At 36.8% G+C, this 27,976-nt stretch overlaps 1 protein-coding gene across 1 annotated transcript; it reads left to right on the forward strand.

The window, feature by feature from the left end:
- The first annotated feature begins 18,312 nt into the window (after positions 1-18,312).
- Positions 18,313-26,790, forward strand: LOC127094553 (uncharacterized). Its single transcript, XM_051033374.1, has 5 exons — positions 18,313-18,494; positions 18,539-18,736; positions 18,846-19,388; positions 19,500-20,137; positions 26,774-26,790. The coding sequence occupies exons 1-5, from the start codon at positions 18,313-18,315 to the stop codon at positions 26,788-26,790; spliced, it is 1,578 nt and encodes a 525-aa protein (XP_050889331.1).
- Positions 26,791-27,976: the final 1,186 nt, after the last annotated feature.

The following is a 27,976-nucleotide window of genomic DNA, read 5'->3' on the forward strand; positions in this document are numbered from 1 at the left end:
AAGGTTTATGTATAGTCTATACCTTCTTGATAAATATAACCTTGTGCTACCAGTCGAGCCTTGTTTCTGACGACTTCACCCTTCTCATTGAGCTTGTTTCTAAAAACCCATCTGGTTCAAATGAAATGGGAACTCTTTGGTTTCTGAACAAGATCCCATATGTCATTCCTGGTGAATTGATTCAGTTCTTCTTGCATAGCCATATTCAATTCTTTATTGTTAGGTATGATATGTAGTGATTGGCTGTATTTTGGAAAAACAAGTATTATTGTCAGATGTTGAACAAGATGTCTTGACATGTTGGTTCAACATTGGAGTGTGACCTATTTTAGTATCTTGTGAGCTTTATTTCCTTTTATGATATATCTGAAGATACACTGAAGATTAATTCAATAAATATGTAGAGACTTTTCTAAAAAGCAAAAGACTATTTTTCCTTGACTTGTTTACGAAGTAAAGATGTCAAAACTTTTTAGGAAACATCTGATCTAATTGAAATCAAATTCGTAAAAGATTATGCAGAGTCCTTGGATCTGATGTGAATCAAGCTCGAAACCCATGTCATTCAAATGCTATATATAGACCGCTTATAAACCTAAGTAGGTATCGAAGCAACGCTGAATATTGTCTAAGTTAGAGTTTCATGTCTTTGTATTGTGTGAGCCATTCGAGTATCTCCTTGATACTTGAATTGGACCTGGTTCACTGAGTTGTAACTGTCAATCCCTCAGAAGCTTCTAAGCAAGAGTAGATTGCGTTTTTCTGTTATAAGTTGTTGTATGGTTAAAGGGAAGTGAGAAGGGTCTCATATCTAGGAGAGTCTTAGATAGAAACATCCACGAGTAGAGATTAGGTGAGAAGTATGAGGTTGTTCAGAACTTCAAACTAATTATGTGATAGTGGATTTCCTTCCGGGCTTGGTAGCTCCCAAATGTAGGTGACATTGCACCAAACTGAGTTAATAATTGATTGTGTTATTTCCTACCTTGCTGTTATTTAAATCCTAATATTATTTGTGGTTTGATAATGTGATGACCTTGGTGTTATGACATTGTGTATGACATCCAATGTATGCATACCAGAATTTAAATTGGTATCAGAGCAGGCATCCTGCTTTATTTCTGGGTGAGATATGGGGAAGATACTTTCTGGTACGATGGACAAGGAAATAAGGTTTATCAATAGACCCCCATCTTAAATGGATCCAATTATGACTATTGGAAGGAAATGATGGTGGCATTCCTAAAATCTATGGATATCAAGACATGGAAAGTTGTCATAAAGGAATAGGAACATCCTGTTGTGATTGAGAAAGATGGGAAGGCTACTACTGATCTGAAGCCTGAAGAGCTTTGGTCTAAGGAAGAAGATGATATGGCTCTTAGAAACTCCAAAGCCTTGAATGCTCTATTCAATGGTGTTGAAAAAAACATATTCAGGATGATAAACACCTGTACTATAACTAAAGAAGCACGAGAGATCCTCATAACTACTCATGAAGGCAAATCTAAAGTGAAGATGTCTAGATCTCAACTCCTCACTACCAAATTTGAGAATCTAAAGATGAAAGATAACGAGAATATTCATGAGTTTCACATGAGTATTCTTGAAATAGCTAATTCATCTAGTGCATTAGGAGAAAAGATGTCAAAAGAAAAACTGGTTAGAAAAATTCTTAGGTCCCTACCTAAGAAATTTGACATGAAGGTCACAACCATTGAAGAAGATCAAGACATCAGCAACATGAGAGTAGATGAACTTATTGGGTCTCCCCAAACCTTTGAATTGGGTATTAGTGACAGATCTGAAAATAAAAACAAGAGCATACATTTTGTATCCAACACTAAAGATAAAGAAAACCAATGTGACTTGGATACTGATGAAGGAATGACTACTGTTTTTGTACTACTTGAATGACAATACAACAAGGTGCTAAAGAGAATTAACATGAAGTCAAGACCAAATGTCAAAAACTGAAGAGAGATCCAATCAAGGTAAAGGCATTCAGTTTCGTGGATGTGAAGGATTTGGACACATTAGAGCCGAATGTCCTACCTATCTCAAGAAACAAAAAAGGGGTTATCTGTCTCTTGGTCTGATGATGATAACCCTGAAAGTGAACCTGAGGATGTAGCTGCTAAACATGTAACTTCTTTAACTGGAAGATATGAATTTGATGAAGATTCATGTGATGAAGAATTATCCAATGAGGAACTGGATGCCTCCTATAGAGAACTGTGCATCAGAATTGAAGAAGTGTATTAGTTGGGAGAAAAACAAAAGAAAATTATATCTCAATTGCAGGCCAAAAAAGAAAGATATCAATCTACCATCTTTGATCTTCAAGATGAAGTGATACTGTTGACTTCCAAACTTGATAACATGATAAAGGCTGTAAGAATGATGAACAAGGGATCTAATGTGTTAGATGAAGTCTTGCAAGTTGGAAAAGTGGTCGGAGATCTAAGGGGGATTGACTTTAATTATCAATCTCTGGACAAACAAAGAGAAAGCTCTATGACCAAATTTGTTCTTTCTAAAAGGGAGTCTAAGCCAGTAATGTCTAAACGTCTGACTCAACATCATGCCAGACATCAGAATTCTCAAAGTGAAGGTAAGTTATTGCACTGGAGATGTCATTACTGTGCAAAATATGGTCATATAAAGCCCTTCTGCTTCAAACTGTATGGCTACCCCAGGTATCCAACACAACCCAGGGCTAATAAAATGGTAACTAACACTAGGAAGGAGTGGATACCCAAGCCTGGAAACACTAGTCTCATAGCTCACACCTCTCTTATAGCTTCAACTCGAGAAGACTGGTATTTTGACAGTGGATGTTCTAAACCCATGACAGGTGTCAAGAAGTTCTTGGAGAACATCAAGTCCTACTCAGCCGATTATGTCACATTTGGAGATTGGGCTAAAGGTGAAATTAAAGGAGTTGGAAGACTAGCCTGTATAGGACTCTTAAGTCTTGATAATGTCCTGTTCATAAAAGGCCTGACTGCTAATTTAATTAGTATCAGTCAACTATGTGATGAGGGTCTTAAAGTTAATTTCACAAATTCAGAGTGTTTGATCACTGATGAGAAAAATGAGGTTCTGATGAGGGGAGTCAGGTCTAAGGACAACTGTTACGTGTGGACATCTCAAGAAATTAACTGCTCTTCCACATGCCCGTGGCACCAAAAACTTGGACATCTACATCTGAAAGGCATGTAAAAGATTGTATCAAAAGAAGCCATCAGAGGTATTCCAAGGCTTAAGATTGGAGAAGGTAAAGTCTGTGGTGAGTGTCAAATTGGGAAGCAAACCAAGATGTCACATCCGAAGTTACAACATCAGACCATTTCAAAAGTTCTGGAACTTCTTCATATGGATTTAATGGGGCATATGCAGATCGAAAGCCTTGGTGGGAAAAGATATGCCTATGTAGTTATTGATGATTTTTCAAGATTCACTTGGGTGAACTTCATCAAGGAAAAACAGATATCTTTAAGGTGTTCAAACATTTGTGTCAAAGGCTTCAAAGAGAGAAGGAAAGTGGAATTGTCAGGACCCAAAGTGACTATGGGAAGGAATTTGAAAATAGAAAATTTTCTAATTTTTTTTCCTCTTAAGGTATTGGTCATGAGTTCTCTTCTCCCATCACCCCTCCGTAAAAAAACGTTGTTGAACGCAAGAACATGACTCTACAAGAATCAACTAGAGTCATGATTCATGCCAAGCAATTACCTTACCATTTTTGAGTTGAAGCTATAAATACTGCTTGCTATATTTATAAGAGAGTCACTCTAAGAACTGGTACTTCAACTACTCTTTATGAACTATGGAAAGGAAGGAGGCCTACTGTCAAATACTTTCATGTATATGAAAGCAAATGCTACATTTTGGATGATCGTGAACAAAGAAGAAAGATGGATCCCAAGAGTGATAAAGGAATAGTTCCAGGGTACTCTACAAATAGAAGAGCATATAGAGTTTTTAATTCCAGAAACAAAGTCATGATGGAATCCATCAATGTTGTAGTGGATGATAATATCGTAGAAAAAGGGACTGATGTGGATGAGATGTTTGGACATCATCTCAGCAGATTGACACTTCTGAAAATAAGGAAGTTATTGTGTCAGACAGTGAACCAGGAGGCCCTGAACCAGACAACCATCAAGTCAACAAAGGTCCCTCTATAAGAATTTAGAAAGATCATCCAACATAACTATAAGACCCCTATTTTGACCCTAAGATCCCTCATGCTATCTCATCATATGCATTGGCTTTGGGATCACACCTTGACATCCTCCTTACCTCTAATTCATTGGGTTTGCATTGGGAGAGGTCACCAAGCACAATTGATTGTATCATACTTTGTTTTTCATTATTTACTAACCAAAATACCAAAAATATGTCTATGTATAACTTTGTTTCTTTTGTAGGTAGTGTCTGTTCACCTATGTTTCATCAAGCTTATATCTAGGGTTTAAGACCCTCAATGCAAGGAGACTAATCAAGAGATTATTAACATTGACTCTAGACATCATATATTGATCCCCATGGTCTTCACATATCATTTTTGATCAAGAGAACATCAAGAGTTTGAAGCTTGTTTACCTTGGAAGCCCTAATTCATCTGGGTATCTTGTGTGACTTCCTTAACAAGTTTCTTCATCACTTGATCAAAATTTTCAAGGGATACTTCATATTAAATCATATTATACATATATTATACCCCATGAGTCCAAGAGATCAAGATAATTTCAAGTTTGCAAGTTGGTTCATGGTGGTTGACTAGAGAAAGTCAACTAGTCAAAACTGGGGTTCCCTAGACCCTATCTCCTACAATTTTTGTCATATGAAAATGATTCCAAGAGAAACGTTACTCCTTATGACATTAAAAACAACTTTCATGTTTAATTCAAAATCTATTTTTTCTTGGAACGTCATTTTTTATGGTGAAAGATTATAGGTCATTTTGTGTGAACCCTAGTTAGGAGGTCAACTTCCAAGGACCATAACTTGATCAATTTTTATGAGATGAAATCAATTCAAGTTTCATGATTATATTAAAGGTTTCCTCTCCAACTTTTATTCTTGGAAGAATCTCAAATTCAACTTGAAAGAGCATGTGCCAAGAGGAAACATTATAGGTCACTTTGGGCCATTACCATTGAACAAATGATTTTCCTCAACTTCTAAAATGCATAACTACTTCATGCCAAATCCAAATTAGGTCAAATTTGTGACCAAATTGAAGAGGTTTGAAATATATACAACTTTGTTGAAGGAACTTTTTCCATTTAAAACCCATCGCAAAAGTCATTCAAGGTGGAAGAAGTGAACATTTGACGTGATACTTAGAAAATTTTCAGATATGTTTGATTTCCCAAACTTCCACCTCAAAATTCATCATGATCCAATATTCAAATGGAAAAGTGTTCAACATGAAATTAGTTCCCCTTGATCTCACCTTTCTAAAAAGTCTAAGATAATCTTATTTGGCCAAGAATTAGAGGACTTGCACATGTGTTCTTCACAAGGCTTCATTTGGATGAGTTTCATGTTCACATTCCATTTACCATTGAATGATCATATGACACACTTTCAGCATTGAACATGAGGAATTTTGGACCTGATTACATCATTTCATGGGCCTATGACACGTCCATGCATCCATGCAAGGGTGAATTGTTATTTTTGGAATTTTTGAATGAAGGGTGTGAAACCAATTACATTTCCTAGAAATGAGACCCTTCATGATAAAAATTAGGGACACCTTTCCCAAGCTTTGAACCTGCAATCCAAACCCTCACCATTAGAGGACAATCTTGAAGGTTTTCTTTTGAAAATCGAGTTTCAAATCTCCTTCTGTTTTGAGATTGAAACTCCAAGAATCCTAGCCTTTCCTTGATCCAATTCAACTTTTGCAAGCTTCTGAAGTCAAGCCAAGGCCAATTGGAAGCAAGATCAAGCAAATTTCAAGCTCCCTCGAAGGTGATTTTCCAGAATTTTCATATCTTTGATTCTCTCTCAATTCTTCACCATTCTTTGTGATTTTTGGTTGGCTGAAGTCCTACCAATGTAGGCAACAAGATTGAGTTGCTTTGAGGTCAAATCGAAGCAACTCAGTTCATGATCCTTAAAATTCAAATTCATGTATCTTTTTATATACTTGAAATTGGAGAAAATTGAGGTCATATTCGAGCTCCTGAGCATTTTCTCTTTGAAATAATATCCTTGTTTTTCATTTTCCATTGAGATGAAGTTGGACCAGTCCGGTGGAGGTCACCGAAGAAGATGACTGGAGCCCTAGCTCTGGTGGTGTGTTGGCACACCTCATGGCCATCTGATCATGTTTGGATGTTCTAATCTGGACCTTTGGTTTGAATTACCACACATACAACATGTTGACTGATGACCACCATGAAACGCGCGCGTGTGGCCATCAGATCTGCCACCTCAACTAATGAGGAAGATCTGATGACTCTTGTTTTTTCTTATTTTATTTGAATTTCTGATTTTTTGTTTAATCCTTTTATTTTGTTTTATTCATATTAATTTCATTTTTAATCCAAAAAATATGAGACTTTCACCAAAAATCTTTAAATACTTTTCTCTTTCATATTCTGAATTAAAATTATTTTTTGGATTAATTTTGATATTTTTCATGAATTAAATATTTTTGTACATATTTTTAATTGTTTAAAAATACTTCTGACTTTTCAAAAATCATGATATTTCTTGTCTAAGGTCCTTTGACCTTGTTTGACCTAGGATAAATCTCTTGGCCATTTATTTGGTGTTTTGAAGAGATTTTAGGTTTTGACCAAATTAAAATGTATTTTAATTCACTTTTAATTGATTAAATGTTTAAAAATTATGTTGAGCCATTTTTATGGTCTTGTGATATTTGACTTTCTGTTTGGGCCTTGGTTAAGGTTGATTTGACTTTTGTTGGATCAAAACCATTGGATTTAGGGGATTGATGAAATGTACATTTCATCTCCCAAAATGAATGAATGGTTTTGATTTGATAAAATCCTCCGTTGGTCAATTTGTGTTTCTATCTTCCACTCCCTCTTCATCTTCATCCCTATTCTTTCCCATTCCCTCATTTTGACCAATGAAATCTCTAATATCGTAAGGCTACTTGGTTCATCAATGACCTTGTGTCAGATGAACCAATACAAGTATGATTGAGATAAGTCCCTCCCTCTTGATCTTTTCTTTTAATTTGTGGTATGTTTTAGGAGTTTGGTTCTTCATACCAAATCTCTAACATGCATTAACACCTAAATTTTTATTGCCCGACCTCAGATAGTTATGACTTCTACATAAGTCCAATTACGATTGCTTAACATATAGCTAAATTTGACCCTAATGACATAGCATTCTAGTAAGTGAGATTGTAAGTCTCCCATTCTTCATGGTATTGTGTGGAGACTTGACCTTTTTTCCTTTCATGAGAGTTAATGGCATACTTGTTGAATTATCCAAGTTGGAGCCCTTCTCATGGAAGACGTCTTGGTTTAAGGATTCATAACTGTGAATGTATGGTTAAGTGTTCTCTAAAAAATGACTTAATCAATTAAAAAACACCACTAACACTTGACTAACCTTTGACTAACATTTGACTAATTCTTATTAATATTGCTTTACTTTCAAGTCATTTACTTTATGCAATTTAAATTTCAGCCATTTATCATTCATTGTCATTTACATTTCATTTAACTTGTTTATATTTATGCCATTCTTACTTTGCTCATTTGAGTCATATCTTATGATTATATATATTGTTTGTGTACTTTGATTTTTGTTTGTGGTCTTAGGACCTTAAGATATCTAATAATAACAAAAACCCTTAAAAACATCTGATGGACTGTTTATCTTGATTTGAGCTCTTGGACTTAGAACTAAGCAACATTCTCTGTGCAAAAAGGATTAGCCAATGGCAACATTTTGAGACCCAACTATTGTGAACTGAGGCTTAATCTGATGCAAGCCTTAGATCTTGTTTGAATTCATCTGCTACTCTGTCTTTGTGTTAATTATTGTTTTGACCTTGTGTCTGATGCTTTGCCGTGAGTTAATCAATGAATGTTTCATCTGATACATGAGAAGACAAAGAAGACTGCTAGCTTTTAGGATTGCTTGCTTGGATGTAGCTATCTTTATTTGATGCCTTGATCTTTATAATGTCTGGATATTGCTAATTGCTCATTGGTTATTGTTTGATTCAAAGTCCAAAGGGGAAATGGGTTTTCTATATGACATTCTTGTCAGTTGGATTGCATCCCATTGGTAAGATCTTTTCAACGCTTAACTTTTAAATTTGTGCTTAGGATAGCCTTTTCAACTCTTCCCACCTTCTTAAATTTGAAAATCTCTCCTCCATTTCAAAAACTTTATTTGCTTGTGATTTTAAACTTAGACCTTATTTTAATGATTAGAAACTTTGGCCTTATGCCATTGAATTTTTAAAACCTTTTCTTAAATCAAATTTGTAAATAAACTTAATCATATTGAATTAAAATTTCAAAAGACAAAAAGAACTAACAACCCCATTCAAATATTTTGGCCCTTTGTGCCTTTTCATTTAAACTTTTGTTAGAAGCAATTCACCAACTTTGAAATTTTTACCATAAACTACGAGGTTTTAATCCCTCATTTTTATGTTGGTATGTAGGCACAAGTCCAAAGGTCTTGTCAAACACAAAAATATAACCAATAAATTCTTTTCTCATCCCCACATTCTATTTTTCTCAAACATCATTTATACCAAAAACACATGCACACATGAAAAAGGGCTCCCTAGGAGTACCTAGGACATTTTGGGTGCTAACACCTTCCCTCTGTGTAACCAACCCCCTTACCTGTAATCTCTGGCATTTTATTAGTTTTGATTTGAAAACTTCTTATCTTTGGGTTTTGTTCTCACTTTTCCCTTTTCCTTTGGAAATAATAAAAGCACAGTGGCGACTCAGGTTTTATTGACGTCAAGTTTATCATAACTTGATGGTCATAAATTTACCGCTACAATAACTCATTATTGGAAATCTTAATGAAGGGGTCACCACTAGATCTAGAGATGTGATTTCAAATGCTTGTTTTGTCTCTAAGTTTGAACCTAAAAATGTGAAGGAAGCCTTGATTGATGGATTTTGGATCAATTCTATGCAAGAATAATTAGGACAGTTTATAAGAAATGAAGTATGAGACTTAATTCTTAGGCCTAAAGGAATGAATGTTATTGGGACAAAATGAATATACAAGAACAAATCCGACGAAAAAGGAATTGTGGCCAGAAACAAGGCTAGACTTGTTGCTCAAGGATACACTCAAATTGAAGGGGTTGATTTTGATGAGACTTTTCCCCTGTTGCTCGTATTGAGTCAATAAGATACTGTTAGGAGTGGCTTGTTTGCTTAAATTTAAGCTATTTCAAATGGATATGAAAAGTGCCTTCTTAAATGGATACTTGATTGAAGAAGTCTATGTTGAACAACCCAAGGGGTTCATAGATCTTAACTTTCCAGATCATGTTTACAAACTAAGGAAAGCTCTTTATGGATTAAAGCAAGAACTTAGGGCCTGGCATGAAAGGCTCATTGAGTTCCTTGTCAATAATGGATACAGGAAATGAGGAACAAACAAGACATTGTTTGTTAAAGAAGAGCATGGTAAACTCATGATAGCTTAAATATATGTTGATGACATTGTGTTTGGAGGGATGTCGAACTGGATGGTCCAACATTTTGTCAGGCAAACACAATCTAAATTTGAAATGAGTCTTGTTGGTGAACCGACTTACTTTCTTGGACTGCAAGTCAAATAAATGTATGACATTATCTTCATCTCTCAAAGCAAGTACGCTAAGAGTATTGTAAAGAAGTTTGGCATGAAAAATGATAGTCATAAAAGGACACTTGCACCAACCCACTTGAAATTGACTAAAGATGAAAAGTGTGTAAATATGGATCAAAGTCTATACAAGAGTATGATTGGTAGTTTGTTGTATCTTACAGCTAGCAGACATTGTAACACCCCGATAAAAATAAGATAATTATTTAATTTAAGTTAATATTATATTTATTAATTTAATTAAATAATTGGAATTATTGGATTATTATTATCATTATTATTGGAATAATAATTATTGGAAAATATATAAGTTGGAAATAAGAAAAAGAGTCCCATTTGGTAAAGAAAGGGTTTCGCGTGAAAAGCAGAGAAGCGGCTGAAAAGAGGAAAAGGGCAAAGAGACAGAGCAAGAGGAAGAAGGTTGGAGAAGAGAAAAGCTTGAAGCTTAAAGATTCGCCGGATTAACTCAGGTAAGGGGGGTTTATCGTCGTTTAATGGGTATTATGGGTTAACATGTAATGGGTAGTGATAAACCGCTGAATTGACCCTAATTGGGATGTTGAATGCTGAAAAATTGTGTTGGATAAGTTATGCTAAAGCTGTAATTGACTATGTAATTGGATGAGTCTTGATTTCCCGAAAGTGTAGCTTTTTACGGAATTGAAATCGGAGGTCCGGAAGTCCTCCAACGGCGGAAAATGCGGAGAATTCTGCATTCTGCTTCGTGTTAGCGCAGGAACAGCTTTCTGTCTTGCGTTAACCGGTTAACCCAGGGTGTTAACCGGTTAACACTGTTATGAATTGTGAGGTATTGCTATTTTGCTTGCGTTAACCGGTTAACCCAGGGCGTTAACCGGTTAACACTGTTGTGGGTTGTGAAAATATTGTTGTTCTGTCTGCGTTAACCGGTTAACCCAAGGCGTTAACCGGTTAACACTGTTGAGTTTTGCCAGAAAGCGTGTTCTGTGTTGCGTTAACCGGTTAACCCAGGGCGTTAACCGGTTAACACTGTTGGAAAAGTGAAAAATTAATATTTGAATAATGCGTGCATAATTGGTGTTTGGCCTATATTGGCGTATGATGTAATAGGGATTAATTCCCGCTGTTTTGAGCAGTATAGGTATTAGTGGAGTGTGCTAATACTGTGATTAATTATTTGACATGATATGATGTTTTGATACGTGTGTTGATGAATGTATGATGGTATGCATAATGCTGCGAATGTATATGTTATGTATGCAATTGTGAATGGATTGTTTATGGCTTAGAGTGTGAGCATATGTCCATTGTGGATTATTGTTGATGATTTTGCATTGCTAGGTGATTTAGCATGCATATTGTGGCCTTTATGGTGGTAGCTAATTCCCATAGTGAGGAATTAGTGAGTTAGTCATTATGGACTGTTGTTGATGTTTGCATGCTAGGTGAATTAGCGTGCATAGCATGGCCCTTGGGGTGGTAGCTAATTCCCGTGGTGAGGAATTAGTGAGTGAGTCACTAGGTCTCAAATGAGTGGGACTAGTGGGCTTGGTAGCCGTATCTGGATTTGATCGGTGAGGTGAACTATATGTTCACGAATAGTCGGTACCGCATGCATGGAGTCTCATTGCATAATGTATGTATGGCGTATAATATGAATGGATGTATTCCAATATTATACGTGTGTTTTGTGTTGATGTTGAGTATGAATTGAGATTATACGTGTGCTTTATGTTGGTGTTGAGTATGATGTTTGAGTTGATGTGCCGTTACTGAATGTGTGTTATGATTAGGGTGATGAAATGTGTTAAATTACTTAACATTGCATGATATTTTATAATGCTTATTATATCGATTGAGGAACTCACCCTTACAACTATGTTTCAGGTAACGAGCAGTGATTGAGTAGGAGCTAGTGCTTGGAGTCTAGTGTAGTTCCTTAGTGGGTCATGCTCTGGTAGATGTAACATCGGGATGGGATGTTTTAAATGTTTTATTGTTGGTTGTGAACCATTTTACATGTAATGTGTTACATGTTTTGCATGATTGAATTGGTCTCTATCCGCTGCGTATTATGCAAGTGTTTACTCTGTTTTAATAAAAGAGCATGACAGTTATTATGGTGAATGGTGTGTAATGAATGTGTGACACCCTTAATTGCATATTTACTCTGATTGATATATATTGTTATTTTAATTAAATATTTGGGGTATTTTAGAAGGGTGTTACAGACATGACATTACATTTGTTGTAGGAGTATGTGCAAGGTATCAGTGTGAACCCAAAATGAATCATATTACTCAAGTAAAAAGGATCCTGAAGTATATCAATGGAACTAGTGACTATGGAATATTGTATTCTCATAATGCAAATCCTTTGCTTATAGGATACTGTGATGCATATTGGGCAGGCAGTGCTGATGATAGAAAGAGAACTTACGAAGGATGTTTCTTCTTGGGAAATAGCCTTATATCTTGGTTCAGCAAGAAGCAAAATAATGTGTCTTTATCTACGACTGAGGTTGATTATATTGCAGCAGGAAGCAACTGTTCTCATTAATTTGGATGAAACAAATGTTATAAGAATACAATGTCCAACAAAATGTCATGACATTATATTGTGACAACCTAAGTGATATCAACATATCCAATAATCCTATTCAACACATCATATTTAAGCATATTGATATTCGTCATCATTTTATTAGGGATATCGTTGAAGACAAAATTGTTACTCTTGAGCATGTAACCATTGAGAAGCAACTGTTACATATTTTTACTAAAACCTTAGATGCAAACCAGTTTGAAAAATTAAGGGGTGAATTGGGCATTTGCATGCTTGAAGAATTATAGCAATTACTGATATGGAGATATAGAAATCAAATTTTCTCTTCCCTCTATTTAATGGTGCATAAAACTCAAGGAATATCATTACAAACCTTCCTTATTTTCCCAATGCGCCATCCTAGCTACTCCATTAACATCATTCACGCTACCTCCTTTATTCTCTCTCTCAACCTTACTCTCAGTCACTCTCATCTCTCTATCTTCTCTTTGAAGTCCATACCTCAAATCTCCAAAATGTCTCAACCTTCTGTTTCAACTCCTAGAAATCACACCAAGGAGCAATCGAACCCTAAGAATGTCGGCACTGAGATATATCTCTCTGATGTCATTACTGATGCCACTCCCCTCTCGATGGTTCCTGGCCATGCAACCCCTATAAGTAAGGCTAGAACATCTGCTTCGAGGAAAGGCAATCCCTTTAAAGTAAGTACTCTTTCCTCTCCATCCATCCATGTGTAACACCTCAAAATTTGCCCTCCTCTTCTGGAGACTAGTTTGACACATTGCATTTCATATTTTAGAGCATTAGGAATTGCATTTTGCATATCATGTGAAATAAGAAGGTCATCCTCCAAGGTCTTTTCAGAAGATGGGAGGTTACATGATTCAAGCCTGAGGGTTTCTATGAATTGATTATCAACCATCTGAGGGCATGGACTTCAGTTAGGGTTTCTTGGTTCTTCAAAGGTCTTAAGCATCATCTTGTTTGCAAGGATATATTACCATCATCATGGTTCTATCATCATCAAGGGTTGCAGAGTTTATCATCAAGTTCCTCTGAATTAGGGTTGTGACCTCTGGTCAACCCTAATCAATGTCATTCTTCCAACTAGGGTTTCTCAAGGAGATGAGGTATTTGCTGGGTATGAGGGTCACATGATTGTTATGAGGAGCTTAAATGTGCTAGGGTTTCATTTTTGAGCAATTTCCCCAAGTGGTGGAGGTTCAAGTGGATCAAGACATTTCAAGGTCATCTGAAGACAAAAAAGTCAACTGTGCAGTCAACTGAGGGCTATGAGGTGGGGAAATGAGTTGAGACACCTCAATCATTTCAAAGAGGTCCATTTGTCATTCTAAACATCTATCTTGAAGATTTTGAAGTCATGGCAAAAGTTTCCCAAAATGGAAAGTGACCTGTAATTTCAAGTTTCCAAAAATGGCAAGTTTTTGGTCCACATTCAACTTGACTTTTCAAGATCAGAGAAGCTTCAAATGGATTTTTGGTAAACATGAAAGTTGTAGATCTTTGTCTCCCCTTTCCAAAAAGTCCTAATTCATGTCCATATGATGAATGGTTGAGAAGTTATGGCCAAATGATCACAAGGTGTGCATGGAAATTCAAAGTGACATAACTTTTGATACAAAACTCCAATTTGGTCCATTCTTTTTGCAAAATACTCCTCATGACCAATACTTCTCAAAACAAGCCTTGTCATGCATGGGAGAAGCTTGTATGCTCACTATTTCATTCATGTTCATTTTGGAGGGAATTTCTACAATTCAAAATTGGCTTATGGTACAAGCAAACCAACAATTCCATGATGATCCTTGGTTGATTTTAAGTGAAATCCAAGTTTTGCATGAGCAAGTGCACCTGTGGATTGGCCATGCTATCTCCATTTTCAATTTTTGCAATTCACTTGAATTCTCTCTAATCATGATTAGCACAAGCCTAATTTGATTAACATTGTGATTAGTGAACCATATAAAAGTCAAACCCTAACTGTAATTGCTCATAACAGAAAATTCAGATAAAAAATTCAAGTTTCCCTCCATTTTTCTCTCTCTTCGATTCTTGCATTTCTCCACACAATTCTTCAATATTCTTGCATAATCATGTTCAACATGCTTCATTGAACAAGAATCAACCATTGGATTGGACAATTGAATTGGATTTCGAGCAGATCAAGAACACTTTCATGGAAATGGATTTCTGAAATTCAGCTAGATCCAGTCTGTTTCAGTGGATTCTTCTTGCACAAAGCTTCAACACAAGCATAGAGGAGCAGATCTGGAACTTTGGAGAGCTTGATCACGCGAATTCAGAGCACTGCAATTCCAAGTAGGTTGAAATCGATCATCTCCTTTTGCTATTTTCTTGATATGAATGTGTAGATCCTGTTGCATAGATTATTCTGATATGATTAGTTTTGAAAATGGATGAGTATAGAGCTTGTATGATGAGCTTAAAGTTTTGATTGCAAAAATGTTTTGCTTCGATCCAGAAAATATAGGAAGAATTAGGATTAATGAACATGATATTTGGAATGTATGTGGAAAGAGCTTTGATTGATATAGATTTTGTTAATTTCTGCGAAAATCCACGGCGGAGCCCCCGCCTGCTTGGCCGGAGAAGATGACCGGCTCCTCCGTCTGGTTTATGCTAGGGTTTTGCCTTGTCATCTGCTACGTGGCTCATGCGTTGTCCATTCCATTGGCTGTGATTCGCTTGACCGAGCCACATGTGTTTGAATTGCTGTGTGTGCATGATGAATCATCAAGTGAAACACTGCGTTTCACTTATGCTTGCTGGATGCTGATTGTTTCGCTTGCATGTCCATTCCATTGGTTCTCATTTGTTTGACCATGCTTGCGTGTGTTTGACTTGCTTGAGTGGCATGCTGACTGTGTTTAGCAATGCTGTGCATTTTGAGTTTCAAATGTGGACCGCTTGATTACATTTTCGCGCTAGATCATGTGGCTCAGATTAATTCTGATGTAATTTGAATATTGTTTTCCCTCCTTATTTCTTTTGCATTTCCATTTATTTCATTCATCTTTGGAAAATCATAAAAAATACTAAAATGCTCCAAATTAAGTCCAATTTTTTTTTCATATTCTTGTTTTGATGTCTAGTTTTTTATAGGATTAATTTCATGAATTGTTTGTTTCTGGATTTTTATTTTGGAATTTTTGATTGAACCATGTGCTATTTTGGTATGTTGTGTTCAATGCTTTGTGAAATGCTCATCTTTGATCCAATTGATCTGATTTTTTGTATGCTTGATCTTAATTCATGATATGATTTTTGAGAATTGGTTTGGAATTTTTCTCATATGCTATCACTGTTTTTGACACATGAAGATGTAGTGTGACAATTTGTGTCACATTTTTGGCATTCAATTTGTGCATTTTTGTTTACCTATCATTTGAACTTTTCTGGATTTGATATTTTGCACATTGATTGTTCATGACATGAGTAACTTGCATAAAAAAATTTCATAGCCTTTGCATGCTTTTCTGTTTTGATTTGGATTTTCTAATTTGGATGTTCATTTTGGTGCATATTTGTTGTCTTTGCTTTACATTGATCATTTGAGCCACTTGCCTTGTGCATTGATGTTGGTCCTTTTGAGGACATTTTGTTGATTGTTTGAATGTGCAATATGTGAAAGATTGAATTCTGTTTTGATCATTTGGTTTGGTTTTGGACCTAGTCTTTGTACTAGTGTTTTGTACATGAACTAACCTTGTCTTGTGTTTCAGGTTTGGACACTTAGCATTAATGGTTGAGTTGCTCACCTTTTGAGATGCAAATTGGATTGTGTTCTGACTTCTTTGTGTTTTGTAGGGATTTAAGTTGATGAGTTGAGCTCATTGCTTCATTTGATTGCTTGACCATTGCTCATTGAATTGTGTAACAGTTGGATAGTTTGTCTGTTTGTTTTCTGATTGAGATATTAACTGTTTAGCTTTTGTACAGGTACATTACTTGCTTGCTTTTAGCTCTTGCTTGAGCTTTGGATTATGGTTGATACACCACTTAGGTAGCTACCTTCTTACTCCATGTAGTCTGGAAGTCCTGTCACCTTTTTGGCAAGCATTTTGCTGGCAAGTCCTCCTTAAGAGGCTCTGTTTGTGTTTGTTTACATTTGTGCCAAGGACCTCCAAGATGAGGCATGTGCTACTTGATGAGACCTCCAAGTTGAGGAAATTAACGGATAAAAGGGATTAGTAGCCAATCCCCTATTATTCAGTGAGTCGTTCATTATGCTCGCACTACGTGCTGATGCTTTTGAACATGTACCCAAGATCTTTGTCCAGAGTCTGTCAAGTGGAATAGGGTCCCTCTTTCTGGATCCCCACGCTTTCTGTGTCATGAGCTCACCCTGGCCAGGGTTAAGACCATGAGGTCTCATCCTCATTTCCATTTTAATCAGCTTCACCCTAACTCTCAATGTTAGTGGTTAAGAGCTACAGACTACCCTTGTACAGTTTGGCTTGTTTGTCGAGGTTGATATGACCCCTCTTGACTAAAGCCTACCCATTGTTTGGGCCTCTTGTATGGATATAGTGATTGATGCTTGTTCACTTGTGTTAATGTGTTTATCTGCTTTCCTCTTCTCATCTCCATTTCTGTAGGAGTTGTGTGTTTGATTTCTGAGGAAGTAGGATTCTGTTAGAGACCTCAACTTAGGGATATTGTTTGCATGACAACTATTAGGCTCGGGTCAGTCTCCCTATTAGTTTGTTGTTTCCCTGGTCTCTGGTTAGGAGAGTGTTGTACCCCTGTTAAGGGGAACTACGTCGCCCTAATTCTCATACCAGATGAGATACGTAGGCAGGAGGTTGTAAGCAATCTCTCCGGGCAACCTTTTCTTTTTTTGTTGTTTTGTGTGTGTGTACCCTTTGTTTGTTTTCTTTGGTGTGAGTACTTGTGTGTCCAACATGCGCATGTGTTGTATGTTCATTACCTTGAAGATTTCTTCTGTCATCACTTGGGGTTCAGATTGAGGTTCACCTATACTGATTTGGGGTTCACATTTGGGGGTTTAACTGTATCACTTGGGGTTCATCTATGACGATGGTCATTCATATTGGGGTTCATCTTTGGGGTTCATTTGGGGTGACTGGCTGGATAGTTTGTTACTTTGTTGGGGTTCATTTTGATAACCTTTTTCTTTGGTGTTCGCTGGTTAGCGTGTGCTATTGTTTGGAGTTGGATGTAAGTCCATGTATTGACATTCCATTTCCTTGTTTGTGGTTTTTGTTTGGAGTCGGATATAAGTCCATGTATTGGCATTCTGTTTCCTTATTTGGTTCTTGTTAGGAGTCGGATATAAGTCCATGTATTGGTATTCTGTTTCCTTTTGAGTATTTCTTTTGACGTCTCAGCGTCTCTTTTTTGGTGTTTTGTTCGGCGTGCGTTAGCCGAGCTACGAGTGCTCTGATTCTTCTCTAGATAGAGAAGATAAGTAGGCATAGGATGCGATATCCTAGCGAGCATGTCTCCCTTTTCCCCGAACTACGTTGACTCTGATGTTTGTTTTTGACAAACTACGTAGGCCCAGGATGCGACATCCTGCCGAGTCCACTTCCTCCATCTTCTTTCACCTGTTTGCTTATTCCAGTTTGTGCAATTTCTTTGAGCAGTTTTATTAGCAACCATTTCCTATTCTTTGAGCTATCTTTTGAGCGTGGATCCCGTCGAGTACCGGTGGACGTGAGGGGTGCTAATACCTTCCCCTTGCGTAACCGACTCCCGTACCTTGCAATCTCTGGTCGTAAGACCGTTTCTTTCCCTTTCTTAGGTTAGTCCTGCGCTCCCTTTCCGTCATAGGATGAATAGCGTGGGTGGCGGCTCTGTAAACTGTTTTTTTCCGCCAGTTGTTTTTCGCGTTGCGACACCATGACTACTAGAAATGTAAAAATTCTTGAACCCTCTACTGCTTTGAAGAAACCCCATTATATGACTAGCCTGTACCTTGATCCCATTAATGTCGAACCTAATGTTAGTACTTCTGAAGAATGTCCTGCTATTCCAAATATTATGGGAGATGTTGAAGCCTCTGAAACCAATAATAGACCTAGGTCTGTTACTACTTTGAGAAAACTAACTTGATCGTTGCAGATAGAGACGATGTAGATAAGAATATTCGTGTGCGGATCTCTCAACTTTTGGGTATTAAGCCTAAGACCGGTGTTGTTCCGAACGTCTCCACATCCTTGGCCCAACCTGATTACACTACTAAAATCCCTCTGAGTAAAACTGATGTCAATGTGTCTACTCTGTCTCTTGAAAAATCGAAAGACAAAGAGGAGTATGATGGGATGTTGTTGATCCAGATGACAAAGATGAAAACTCTATAAAGAAAAGGGATAAATCCACTGACAAGTAAATATAAAGGATCCAGAATCTGATGATGCATCCATCGATCAAAGACTGACTCTAGGAATAGCTAAAAGATTGAAGAACAAAAAAGGTCAAAGTATTGAATCCTCCAGCAGACCCTCCAAATCTCTCAGGAAAAGAGCTAGTGTTGGCCCTACAAAAAGATGGATCAAGGTTGTTACTCTTGTTTCTAAAAATAAATTCCTTAAGAGGAAGGAAGTTCCTTCTGAGTCTAGTGGATCTTACCATGATATCAAACACAATGTTCAGGACATCGTTTCTACAACCAGAAAGCAGGAATCTGAGAAGAAGATTCCAGTAAATATTCCTGAAGTTGCAATTGGCAACATTTCCTTTCACTCTGTGGAGAATGTTGAAAAATGGTATTTTTTTTATCAAAGAAGATTAACACTAGAAAGAGAAATGGGAAAATATGCTTTTGAATGCAAAAAGGTGATGAGTCTGATTCAAGAGGTTGGATTAATGAAAACTGTGACTGGATTTGGTAAGTGTTATGGAATGCTTGTTAAAGAATTTATTGTGAACATATATAAGGAATATGACAACAAGAGGAGCAAGAAGTTTAGAAAAGTGTATGTTAGAGGAAGATGTGTGGATTTTTCTCCTGAAATAATGAATAGGTTTTTGGTCAGAAATGAAGAAGAATAAGCTGAAGTAGAAGTCTCTGACAATGTTATCTGCAGAGAGATTACTGCTAAACAAGTAAAGGAATGGCCAAGGAAAGGGAAGCTGTCCGCAAGTGCTTTGAGTGGGAAGTATGATGTACTTCACATGATTGGGACTACTAATTGGGTTCCAACCAACCACACTTCCAACATTGCTATGAAATTAGGTAAGTTTATTTATATTGTAGGGACCAAGTCAAGTTTTGATTTTGGATCCTATGTCTTTGATCAAACTATGAAGCATGTTGCCTCTTATGATGTGAAGATGCCAATAGCTTTTCCCTCAACAATTTGTGGTGTTATTCTGAGTCAACACCCAAGTATCTTAATCAGTTCTGATAGTGTCTGCAAAAGAGACCCTCCTCTCTCATTACATTATAGGCTATTTACTGGGAAACATGTTTCAGACATTGTCATGACATCTGGACATTACTCTTCTAGGCCTACTCCTAGAACAAGCATCCTTGCTAAGCTAAAAGATACCTGCAAGACTTTGGATGAAACTATCAAAAGTTGTATTGAGAGGAAAAGCAAACTTGAAAGTTTGATAAAGGCCTTGTCTAAAGAAGAAGGAATTTTGAAAGATGATGGAATAGGTGAGGAAGATGCAAATGAAGAAGGTTCTGATGCAAGTGATGATGAACACATTACTGAAGGTGAGAAAAACAAGAAAGGGGGGGGGGGGGTTTGAATTGTTTGAAAAATAAGCGCTTTTCCAAAAAGAAAATCACACAATGATTTTATACTGGTTCGCTTATAACACAAAGCTACTCCAGTCCACCCGACCAAGGTGATTTCGCCTTCAACAAGGACTTAATCCACTAATCTTGAAAGATTACAAACAACACCTAAGAGAGAAGAAAATCTCTTAGTCTTCTCAAGTCTACAGACTACACAGAGTCACTTGAGGAAATCAAACAAATAAAAGATACAAGATATGTAATCTAGAGTGCTTCTAAGAAAGCAAGTATTACAAACTTAAGAACAGATTTTTCACTTAATAAGCAAAAGCTTAGTGAAATTCTTTAAGAGCAAAGATGATTTTCTTGAGCGTGAAATAATTCAGTATAGTTTTGGCTAGTTGATTTCTTGTTACTGAATGTTGATTGCATCTCTATTTATATATGAGTTGGAGTAGAGTTGAATCTGGTGGATATTAAACTGAGTTTACTCCATCACTTAAATAGCTTCTGCAGTTTAACTTTTCATCTTTGAAGTGACTACTTACCACAAGTAGTATCTTCTCTCTTGGAAGTGGAGATTAACGTCTCTTTCTCTGTTTAGGAAATCTATTTGAAAATCTTTACTTGACTTGAACGTTACTTCTTCATGATTAGCAAATCCATAATCAGAGTATTTGTGTTTCTGGAGAATCTTAGAATTTTGCTTCTGATGTTGATCTCTTGAGAGTTCAGATGGCGCTGATAACGTTTCTCCAGAATCAGAGCTTCTAGACTTTACTTCATGTTCAGATGCTTCTGATACTTTGCAGTTTTGTCCAGAGTCAGAGCTTCTAGACTTTCTTGAACGAGATTCCACTTCAGATGCTTCTGATACTTGAGAATTTGTATCTGATCTTGTTGTGCATCTGATGACATCATCAGATTCATTTCTTCTTTCTTTAGAACCCTGCACACTTAGAAACTTTTCGTTAGGGTGCCATTTTTGGTTTCATCCTTTGTTATCATCAAAATCAAGGAATCTGTTGTAGAACAATTTTTGTTCTTACAATTACCAGCAGTGATGAGGACTGAAGTTCTCTAGTTATTTTATGTGTTGTTTGTTCTTATATTTTTGTGTGGGCTATGCCCTAAATGTTTCATTATGGTTGTAATCTATCTTTTGACTGATATGCTAACTCAAATGTTTGATTATGATTGTCAACTTTTTGGTTAAAAAGGGGTAGTAGATAATTATGTGATTGTTATTGATTAGCTCTTAGTATTCGTTAGCCCACCTTTTCTCTTGACCACTGAGGGGGAGCATGTATAGAGGGGGAGTAGCTCTTAGGCTAGCTCTTTCCTCTGGATTTGCTACTCAGGGTGTTGTACCCCTAAATTTTCCCTCCCCTTTCTCACCTATGCATCCAATCACTGGATCAGGAAATGACTTGCATACATTCATAATTCATCCACATGCATCATCCATCATGGTTTCAGAAGAAACTTGGGCTCATAAAGCTAGGGTTTACACATATATCCAAGTCCAAAGGCATGGTTTGATCACATCATCAGCATAGGGGATGTGAAACCTTAATGATGGTGGTGAAAGTGATTTCAACAATGGTGTAGCCAGTCAGTCTAGGGCCTTCAAAGCCCTAATTCCTCAAGGCATGACTTCATGGAGCTTCCCCAGGCCTTATCTTGGTCTCCGAAACCCTAATCAAGGAGATGATGAATCTGATGGACTTGGTGGCTTGACTTTTCATCTACTGACATCCATAACCCTAAATGTCCCTCACTTTTCACCTATTGTCAATGCACTTGGTCTTGAATACATCTTGGTCTCAAGGTCCCATTGTTTGGTCCATCTGAGTGTTGGTGCACCTTTGGCCTTGGTCATCCAAACAACCAAACCTATGGTGTTACAATCAAGGTGTAGGTCATGCTATTGGCTCATGGTGGTTATTTCAGTCAAACCTTAATATTATTCCATCAATTGATAACCTTGCTCATGAACCATATTAATGTTTGTTACTAGTCAAGCCATATCCTTTTCATTTCAAAATCAAGCATTCATGTACATAAAACAAAACAACTTGGAAATCAAGTTAAAACAATTTGTAATCCATTTCAAACCATTCTAAACCATCACATTAATTTTACATGAAAAATTACAAGTATTGACAATTTTTGACCGATTGTTGACTTTGGTCAACAGTTGACTTTTGGGTCAACTTTGACCAAAGTCAACCCAAATTCCCTAAACCCTAATTTTCCCCCTAACCAACAACTCATTGTCCATTTACAAAGAAAGTACAAAGAAAGATGAACTTTTGATCAATTGTTGACTTTGGTCAACTGTTGACTTTTGGTCAACTTTGACCAAAGTCAACTCAACCCTTTTTGGCCACCTAAAATCTAATCTAATCCTCTTTGCCTTGATTCATCACCCAAAAGTCATGCTTGATGTGCTTTTTCCTTGTTTCTTCATTTCCAAGTAATCCATCCCATTTTCAAAATCATGTGCACCATATCATGACTTGGATTTCTTGCCTTGACAACCAACCTTTACCCTGCTGCATAGGCCTTGCATTCACTACAAAACCAGATATCCTAAAAACATGATCAAACATGGTACCTGCTTGGTTAATTTAACAAAGTAATGCATATGAAGTGGGCTTTGAACTCACCATGATACACCTTACACTTGCACCCTGTCACCATCCTGTAGCAGCCCACAAAAATCAAAAGTTGCAAGGCTATACTGCGATAAGTTGGGAGATAGCCAAGACAACTACATGCTACCAAGATGTAATGCTGCACAACCATCCACACATTGGTCAACAAGCCCCGTGACACAAGCTCAGACCTGCAGAATGCATTGTAGGCAACTACACTCTTCCTGCACCAAAATCTGCCATGAAACACTCACCAGATGGTGATGCATTTGAAGCCAATGAACCAAGGTCAGAGTTTGAAGTGTGAATATAAGCTCAGCACTGGGAATTCAGAATGCCACAATGGAAAATCAGGAGGAAATGAATAACATGAGATAAGAATTGCAAAGGGAAAGAAACAGATTTTAAGCAGCTAATCATCAATCAGCCTACCAGAATCATGCATTCACAAACCAATGTGAGACCTATAGAGCAGACATGGCAAATATGTTAAACCAAGGCGATGCCACTAGTTGTTACACCCTGTTGCAAGACAAGACTATACCTGTAGAGTGCACAACAATTTGCAAGCTTGCTCAGACCTAGCCAAAGTGTGGCCTAACTCGAGCCACAAGTCACAGCAGGAAGCAACAGGACACAACTGTCCTCATGCATTATAAGAGCCACAACACATTGCCTTTGATTGACCTCACCATGGAATTCTCACACTAAACCTATTGCATACCATTGCCTTGCCTTGAGCCAACAAAGAATTATGGTTCAACCAGCAACCCATAACAACAGCCTGCAACTCATACCCTGTCCAACAATCCAAGGCAATTCAGTGGAAAACAGACATCTGCAGACCCTATTTCCACTACCATACTACCATGGTCTTCTTTTTGGATCCTCATTGCCCTACATCATGGAGAAATGCTGTAGTCCATATCCATTAGCCTGCAACATGAAACATCATTAATGTCTAGGATCAAAGCACCCTACTAAATTAAGCCAAAAGGCAAGTGGTTTTGCTGGAAACCAATGCCTAGCCTCATTAAACCACAACCCTGCAGTGAGTATACACCAACACCCCACAATTTTGTCAACACCATGGTGTCGCACCTAAAAAAAAAGCGATCCCTCGCGATGGACGCGGAAAAATGTTAGTTCGAACAGAGTCGCCACCGAACTTTATTTATCCCAATAAAGGGATAGGAAAATATCGATAAAACTTTTTGAATAATAGAATAATGGTCGTCGTGACCATGTTCGGGTTTGGGAGTGGATTACGCAAGGGGAAGGTATTAGCACCCATCACGTTCATTGTACTCAACGAGAACCTTTTAGTTCAATTTTGCAATTTGAGTGTTAATTTTTGTTTGTTTTCTTCGAGTAATTAGGGTTGATAATATATATATGGATGAAGAACTCAGAAGGGAGAAAAGGGAGATTTTTTTTATTAGTGTGCTCGCGAAGATACAACAATCTCCTGCCTACGTATCCTTATGGTGCAATAAGGAAATCGGAGCATTCGTAGTTTAGGCTACTACGAATATTTGGCGTGTTTTGTTTGATGAATAACTGTGTAAGTCGGCGTTCTAACGGCTAAACGTTGACTCGTCTACTCTCGGTGGAGGCTCTAGCACTAGTTTGTTGTGCGCATTAGAAAGGATTAATAGTATTCTTTTGAAAAAAGGGTTTTGGTCACGCGGGGGTGACAAGTTGATTTGATGTGTTTGGTGTTTTGATTGGTTTATGTTTTTGGTCGGATGATGATTACTCGGATAGTCGAGTAAGACAACTTGTATCCTAACAGTCAGGAAAGGGAATAGAAGACTCTAAACCACTTTCTTTTTCATCCTTAATTGTAAAAGGATCTGATTGAGGATTAAGGTGTTTTGAATGGATGACGAATACTCGGATAACCGAGTAAGACAACTCGTATCCTAATAGTCGGGAAAGGGAATAAAAGACTCTAGACCACTTTCTTTTTCATCTGAGTGATTATGAAAAATATGTTTGTGTATGGTTGATGTATTTTTATAATGAACGACAAGTGCTTGAATGGCTAATTAAGACAACTTATATCCAAGCATTTGAGAAGAGGAATTGAAAACTCAAGACCATCTCCCTTTTCGTATAATTTATTATGAAGATGTTTTGATTAAGTTATGAGTTTGTGGAAAATGACAATTGTTTGACTGACCGAGTAAGAGAACCCGTATTCAAACATTTGGGGAGAGAGATTGAAAACTCAAAGTCATCTCCTTTTTCATTTCGCTTATGATGAAAGTGTTTTGATTTAATCGAGGTTTGGAAATTTGTAGAGAAGCGACGATTATTTGACTAACCAAGTAAGATAACTTGTATTCAAATAATTGAGGAGAGAAATTGAAGACTCAAAGTCATCTCCCTTTTCGTTTCTTATTATAAAAATGATTTGATTTGCTTGTGCTTAGGTGGATAGAAATGACGACTATTTGCCTAGTCGAGTAAGAGAACTCGTATTCAAATAATCGAGGAGAGGAATTGAAAACTCAAAGCCATCCTTTTTTTCATTTCCAAATGAAATGGTATTTGATTGTGATTGGATACGTTAATTTAATTTCGAATGAAAATACTCGACATTGGATTTAGTGTATTGTTCTTCTACTCGATTGAATAAAATCGAATAAGTCTCATTGTAAGAAAGCCCAAGAGTAAGCTATGTGGCGTTGATGGCGATGCATAAAAGCGATCGACTTACAAAGGTGTTTTGAAAATGGGCTCGACATTTGAATAGAGAATTGTGCGATTTTTATGGTTTTGGACCAAAATAATTAGATTATTTTTTAGGATAAATAGGATGTAGAATGAATCAATTGCTAACATTACTAAATTGTATAGCATGATAACTAAACATGATTTATATTTGTTTTACAAACTGTGACAAACCACATGCACCCACACCCCACCATATATCAACATATTAACAACAATGGAATGATGGTTGTATAAATTAAACTTATCACTTTACACTCATATTAACTCAATTGAATTTTAAACCATACAACTACAATGCATGCAGCATATTCTATTTTTTCAATTGGAAACCAATTAATAATAAAAATGATATTTATCAAGGCTTAAAGATTAATAGTTATTACACTTTTCTTGGTGGATTCAACAGTTGAGAATTTGAGTCAAATTGTACTAATTTTCAAAATTATCATCCCATGATATTAATAAAACTCACTACTCTATGAACATTCCATTAAAATAAGATTTAAATAAATTGGAATAAAATTCAACTTAGAAAAAGGAACTCAGAATGATATGTTAGGACTTATTTAATCTCCAAGCTTTCAAGAGTGCACGACTTTATGAATTTACACATTTAAACAATGTTAATAATACTGAAGCTTTTTTTTTTTGGCATTCAAACAGCAAAAACAGTAGCAGTGATAAGTGATCTGGAAATTAGATTTTTAATCTAATGTTTAGACTGCATATTCATGAAAATCATAACCACAATAAAAAATATCATGACCACAATACAGCAACAGCACAAATCCTTACACATTATTTTGCAATCAATTTATCATACACACCGCATAATCAATAATCAAAATAAACACAAGATTGAACCTCACCAAATCGACCCTAAATCGAACCAACAAATACGTAAAATTCGGCGGCACAGTGAAATCGAAATGAAACATAATCCGACTCGATATCATAAATAGTAAATGAAATTAAAGCCAAAAGAAGAGTCACTACCGTTGGGTACACCGCGTTTGGTGTTGCCGTCAACAAGGGTGCATCCGTCTTCGAATGGCGAAGGAGAAACTGATTCGAAAGGTTTTCCGTGAAATTCTCTACAAAATCATACAGCAAAAGAAAACCGTATGGTTCACACAACGGCTACCACAACCGAGTGAGTTTGCATAGCGATTTGTATAACTTAATGAGTTCCGTTCCGGTGGTTTTGCAGTTGAATCTGCACTTTGATGTTGCTGTCCAGAGTTGTTGTAACGAGTGGTGGATTCACGACGGAGATTGTAAGCGGAAACGATGATGAGGATTGTCGAGGTTGTCGCGGGTTCGTCGGCGGAGAAGCAAAGTTGAGCGGTGATAATGGAGAGAGGTTTTTGTTGGTGTAAGCCCTAGAGGCCAATACTTTTGGTACTTGTATCGAATTATTTATTAATAATAAAAGGCATTTTCTTTATTATGATTGATTAATAAAGTCCCTGGAATAGATAGTCCGTTTAATGTATTAAGTGTGACTTAATCATGAGAACACATTAAACATAAGGACACTATTCTTAAAGTATCCGTAGTCGAGCTTTAGTGTGAAGTGGGATAACATTAAAGCATTAAGACTATTATGTTTGTAGACTGATGATCACATCTCATGGATCATGGATAAAGAGTTGTCAAGTCTTAAACATAGGTATGAATATTAGGAGTAATATTTATACCGGATTGACCCGCTATGAGAATACTATATAGAAAGTTATGCAAAGTGTCATAAGTTATTCTCATGGTGATAATGGTGTATACCACTCTTCGACCTGAAACTACTATGGACCCTAGATGTAGAGTCAAGTGCTTTATTGCTGATCAAACGTTATCCGTAACTGGATAATCATAAAGACAGTTGATGGGTACTCCACGAAGCATGCTGAGGGACATGAGTGACCTAGATGGAATTTGCCCATCTTGCATAACAGGATAAATGTCTATGGGCCCAATATTGAACTGGACAAGGATGACACGGTCTATGCCTTGTGTTCAATATAGACATAAGGGCAAAAGGGTAATTATACACATAAGTATTATCACAGAAGGTTTTGTCAGATCACATGACATTTTCGTGTCTTGGGTAGCAGTGATGTGTTGCTAGATACCGCTCACTGTTTATTATGTTAAATGCGTGATTTTATATAATTGCCAACGTCACGAAAACCTACAGGGTCACACACAAAGGACAGATTGATGAGAGATAGAGTAACTAAGGAATACCGTAAGGTACGGTGCCCTTAAGTGAATTATAGAACATCGTAAGGTACGATGTACTTGAGTAGAATACGAAATATGGTAAGGTACCATGGGCTTAAGTGATTTTGGGCATATTATAAGACATGGGCCAAAATACACTTAAGTGGGCCTTTTAGCTTGAAGCCCACACAAG

Source organism: Lathyrus oleraceus, chromosome 6 (assembly GCF_024323335.1).
Source record: "Lathyrus oleraceus cultivar Zhongwan6 chromosome 6, CAAS_Psat_ZW6_1.0, whole genome shotgun sequence".
NCBI lineage: Eukaryota > Viridiplantae > Streptophyta > Magnoliopsida > Fabales > Fabaceae > Lathyrus > Lathyrus oleraceus.

Coding starts and splice junctions, on each gene's coding strand:
- LOC127094553 (XM_051033374.1), top strand. CDS start 18,313: ATGACTACTAGAAATGTAAAAATTCTTGAACCCTCTACTGCTTTGAAG. Junction 18,737..18,845: donor AAAGAGGAGTATGATGGGAT/GTTGTTGATCCA, acceptor CATCGATCAAAG/ACTGACTCTAGGAATAGCTA. Junction 19,389..19,499: donor AGCAAGAAGTTTAGAAAAGT/GTATGTTAGAGG, acceptor TGTTATCTGCAG/AGAGATTACTGCTAAACAAG.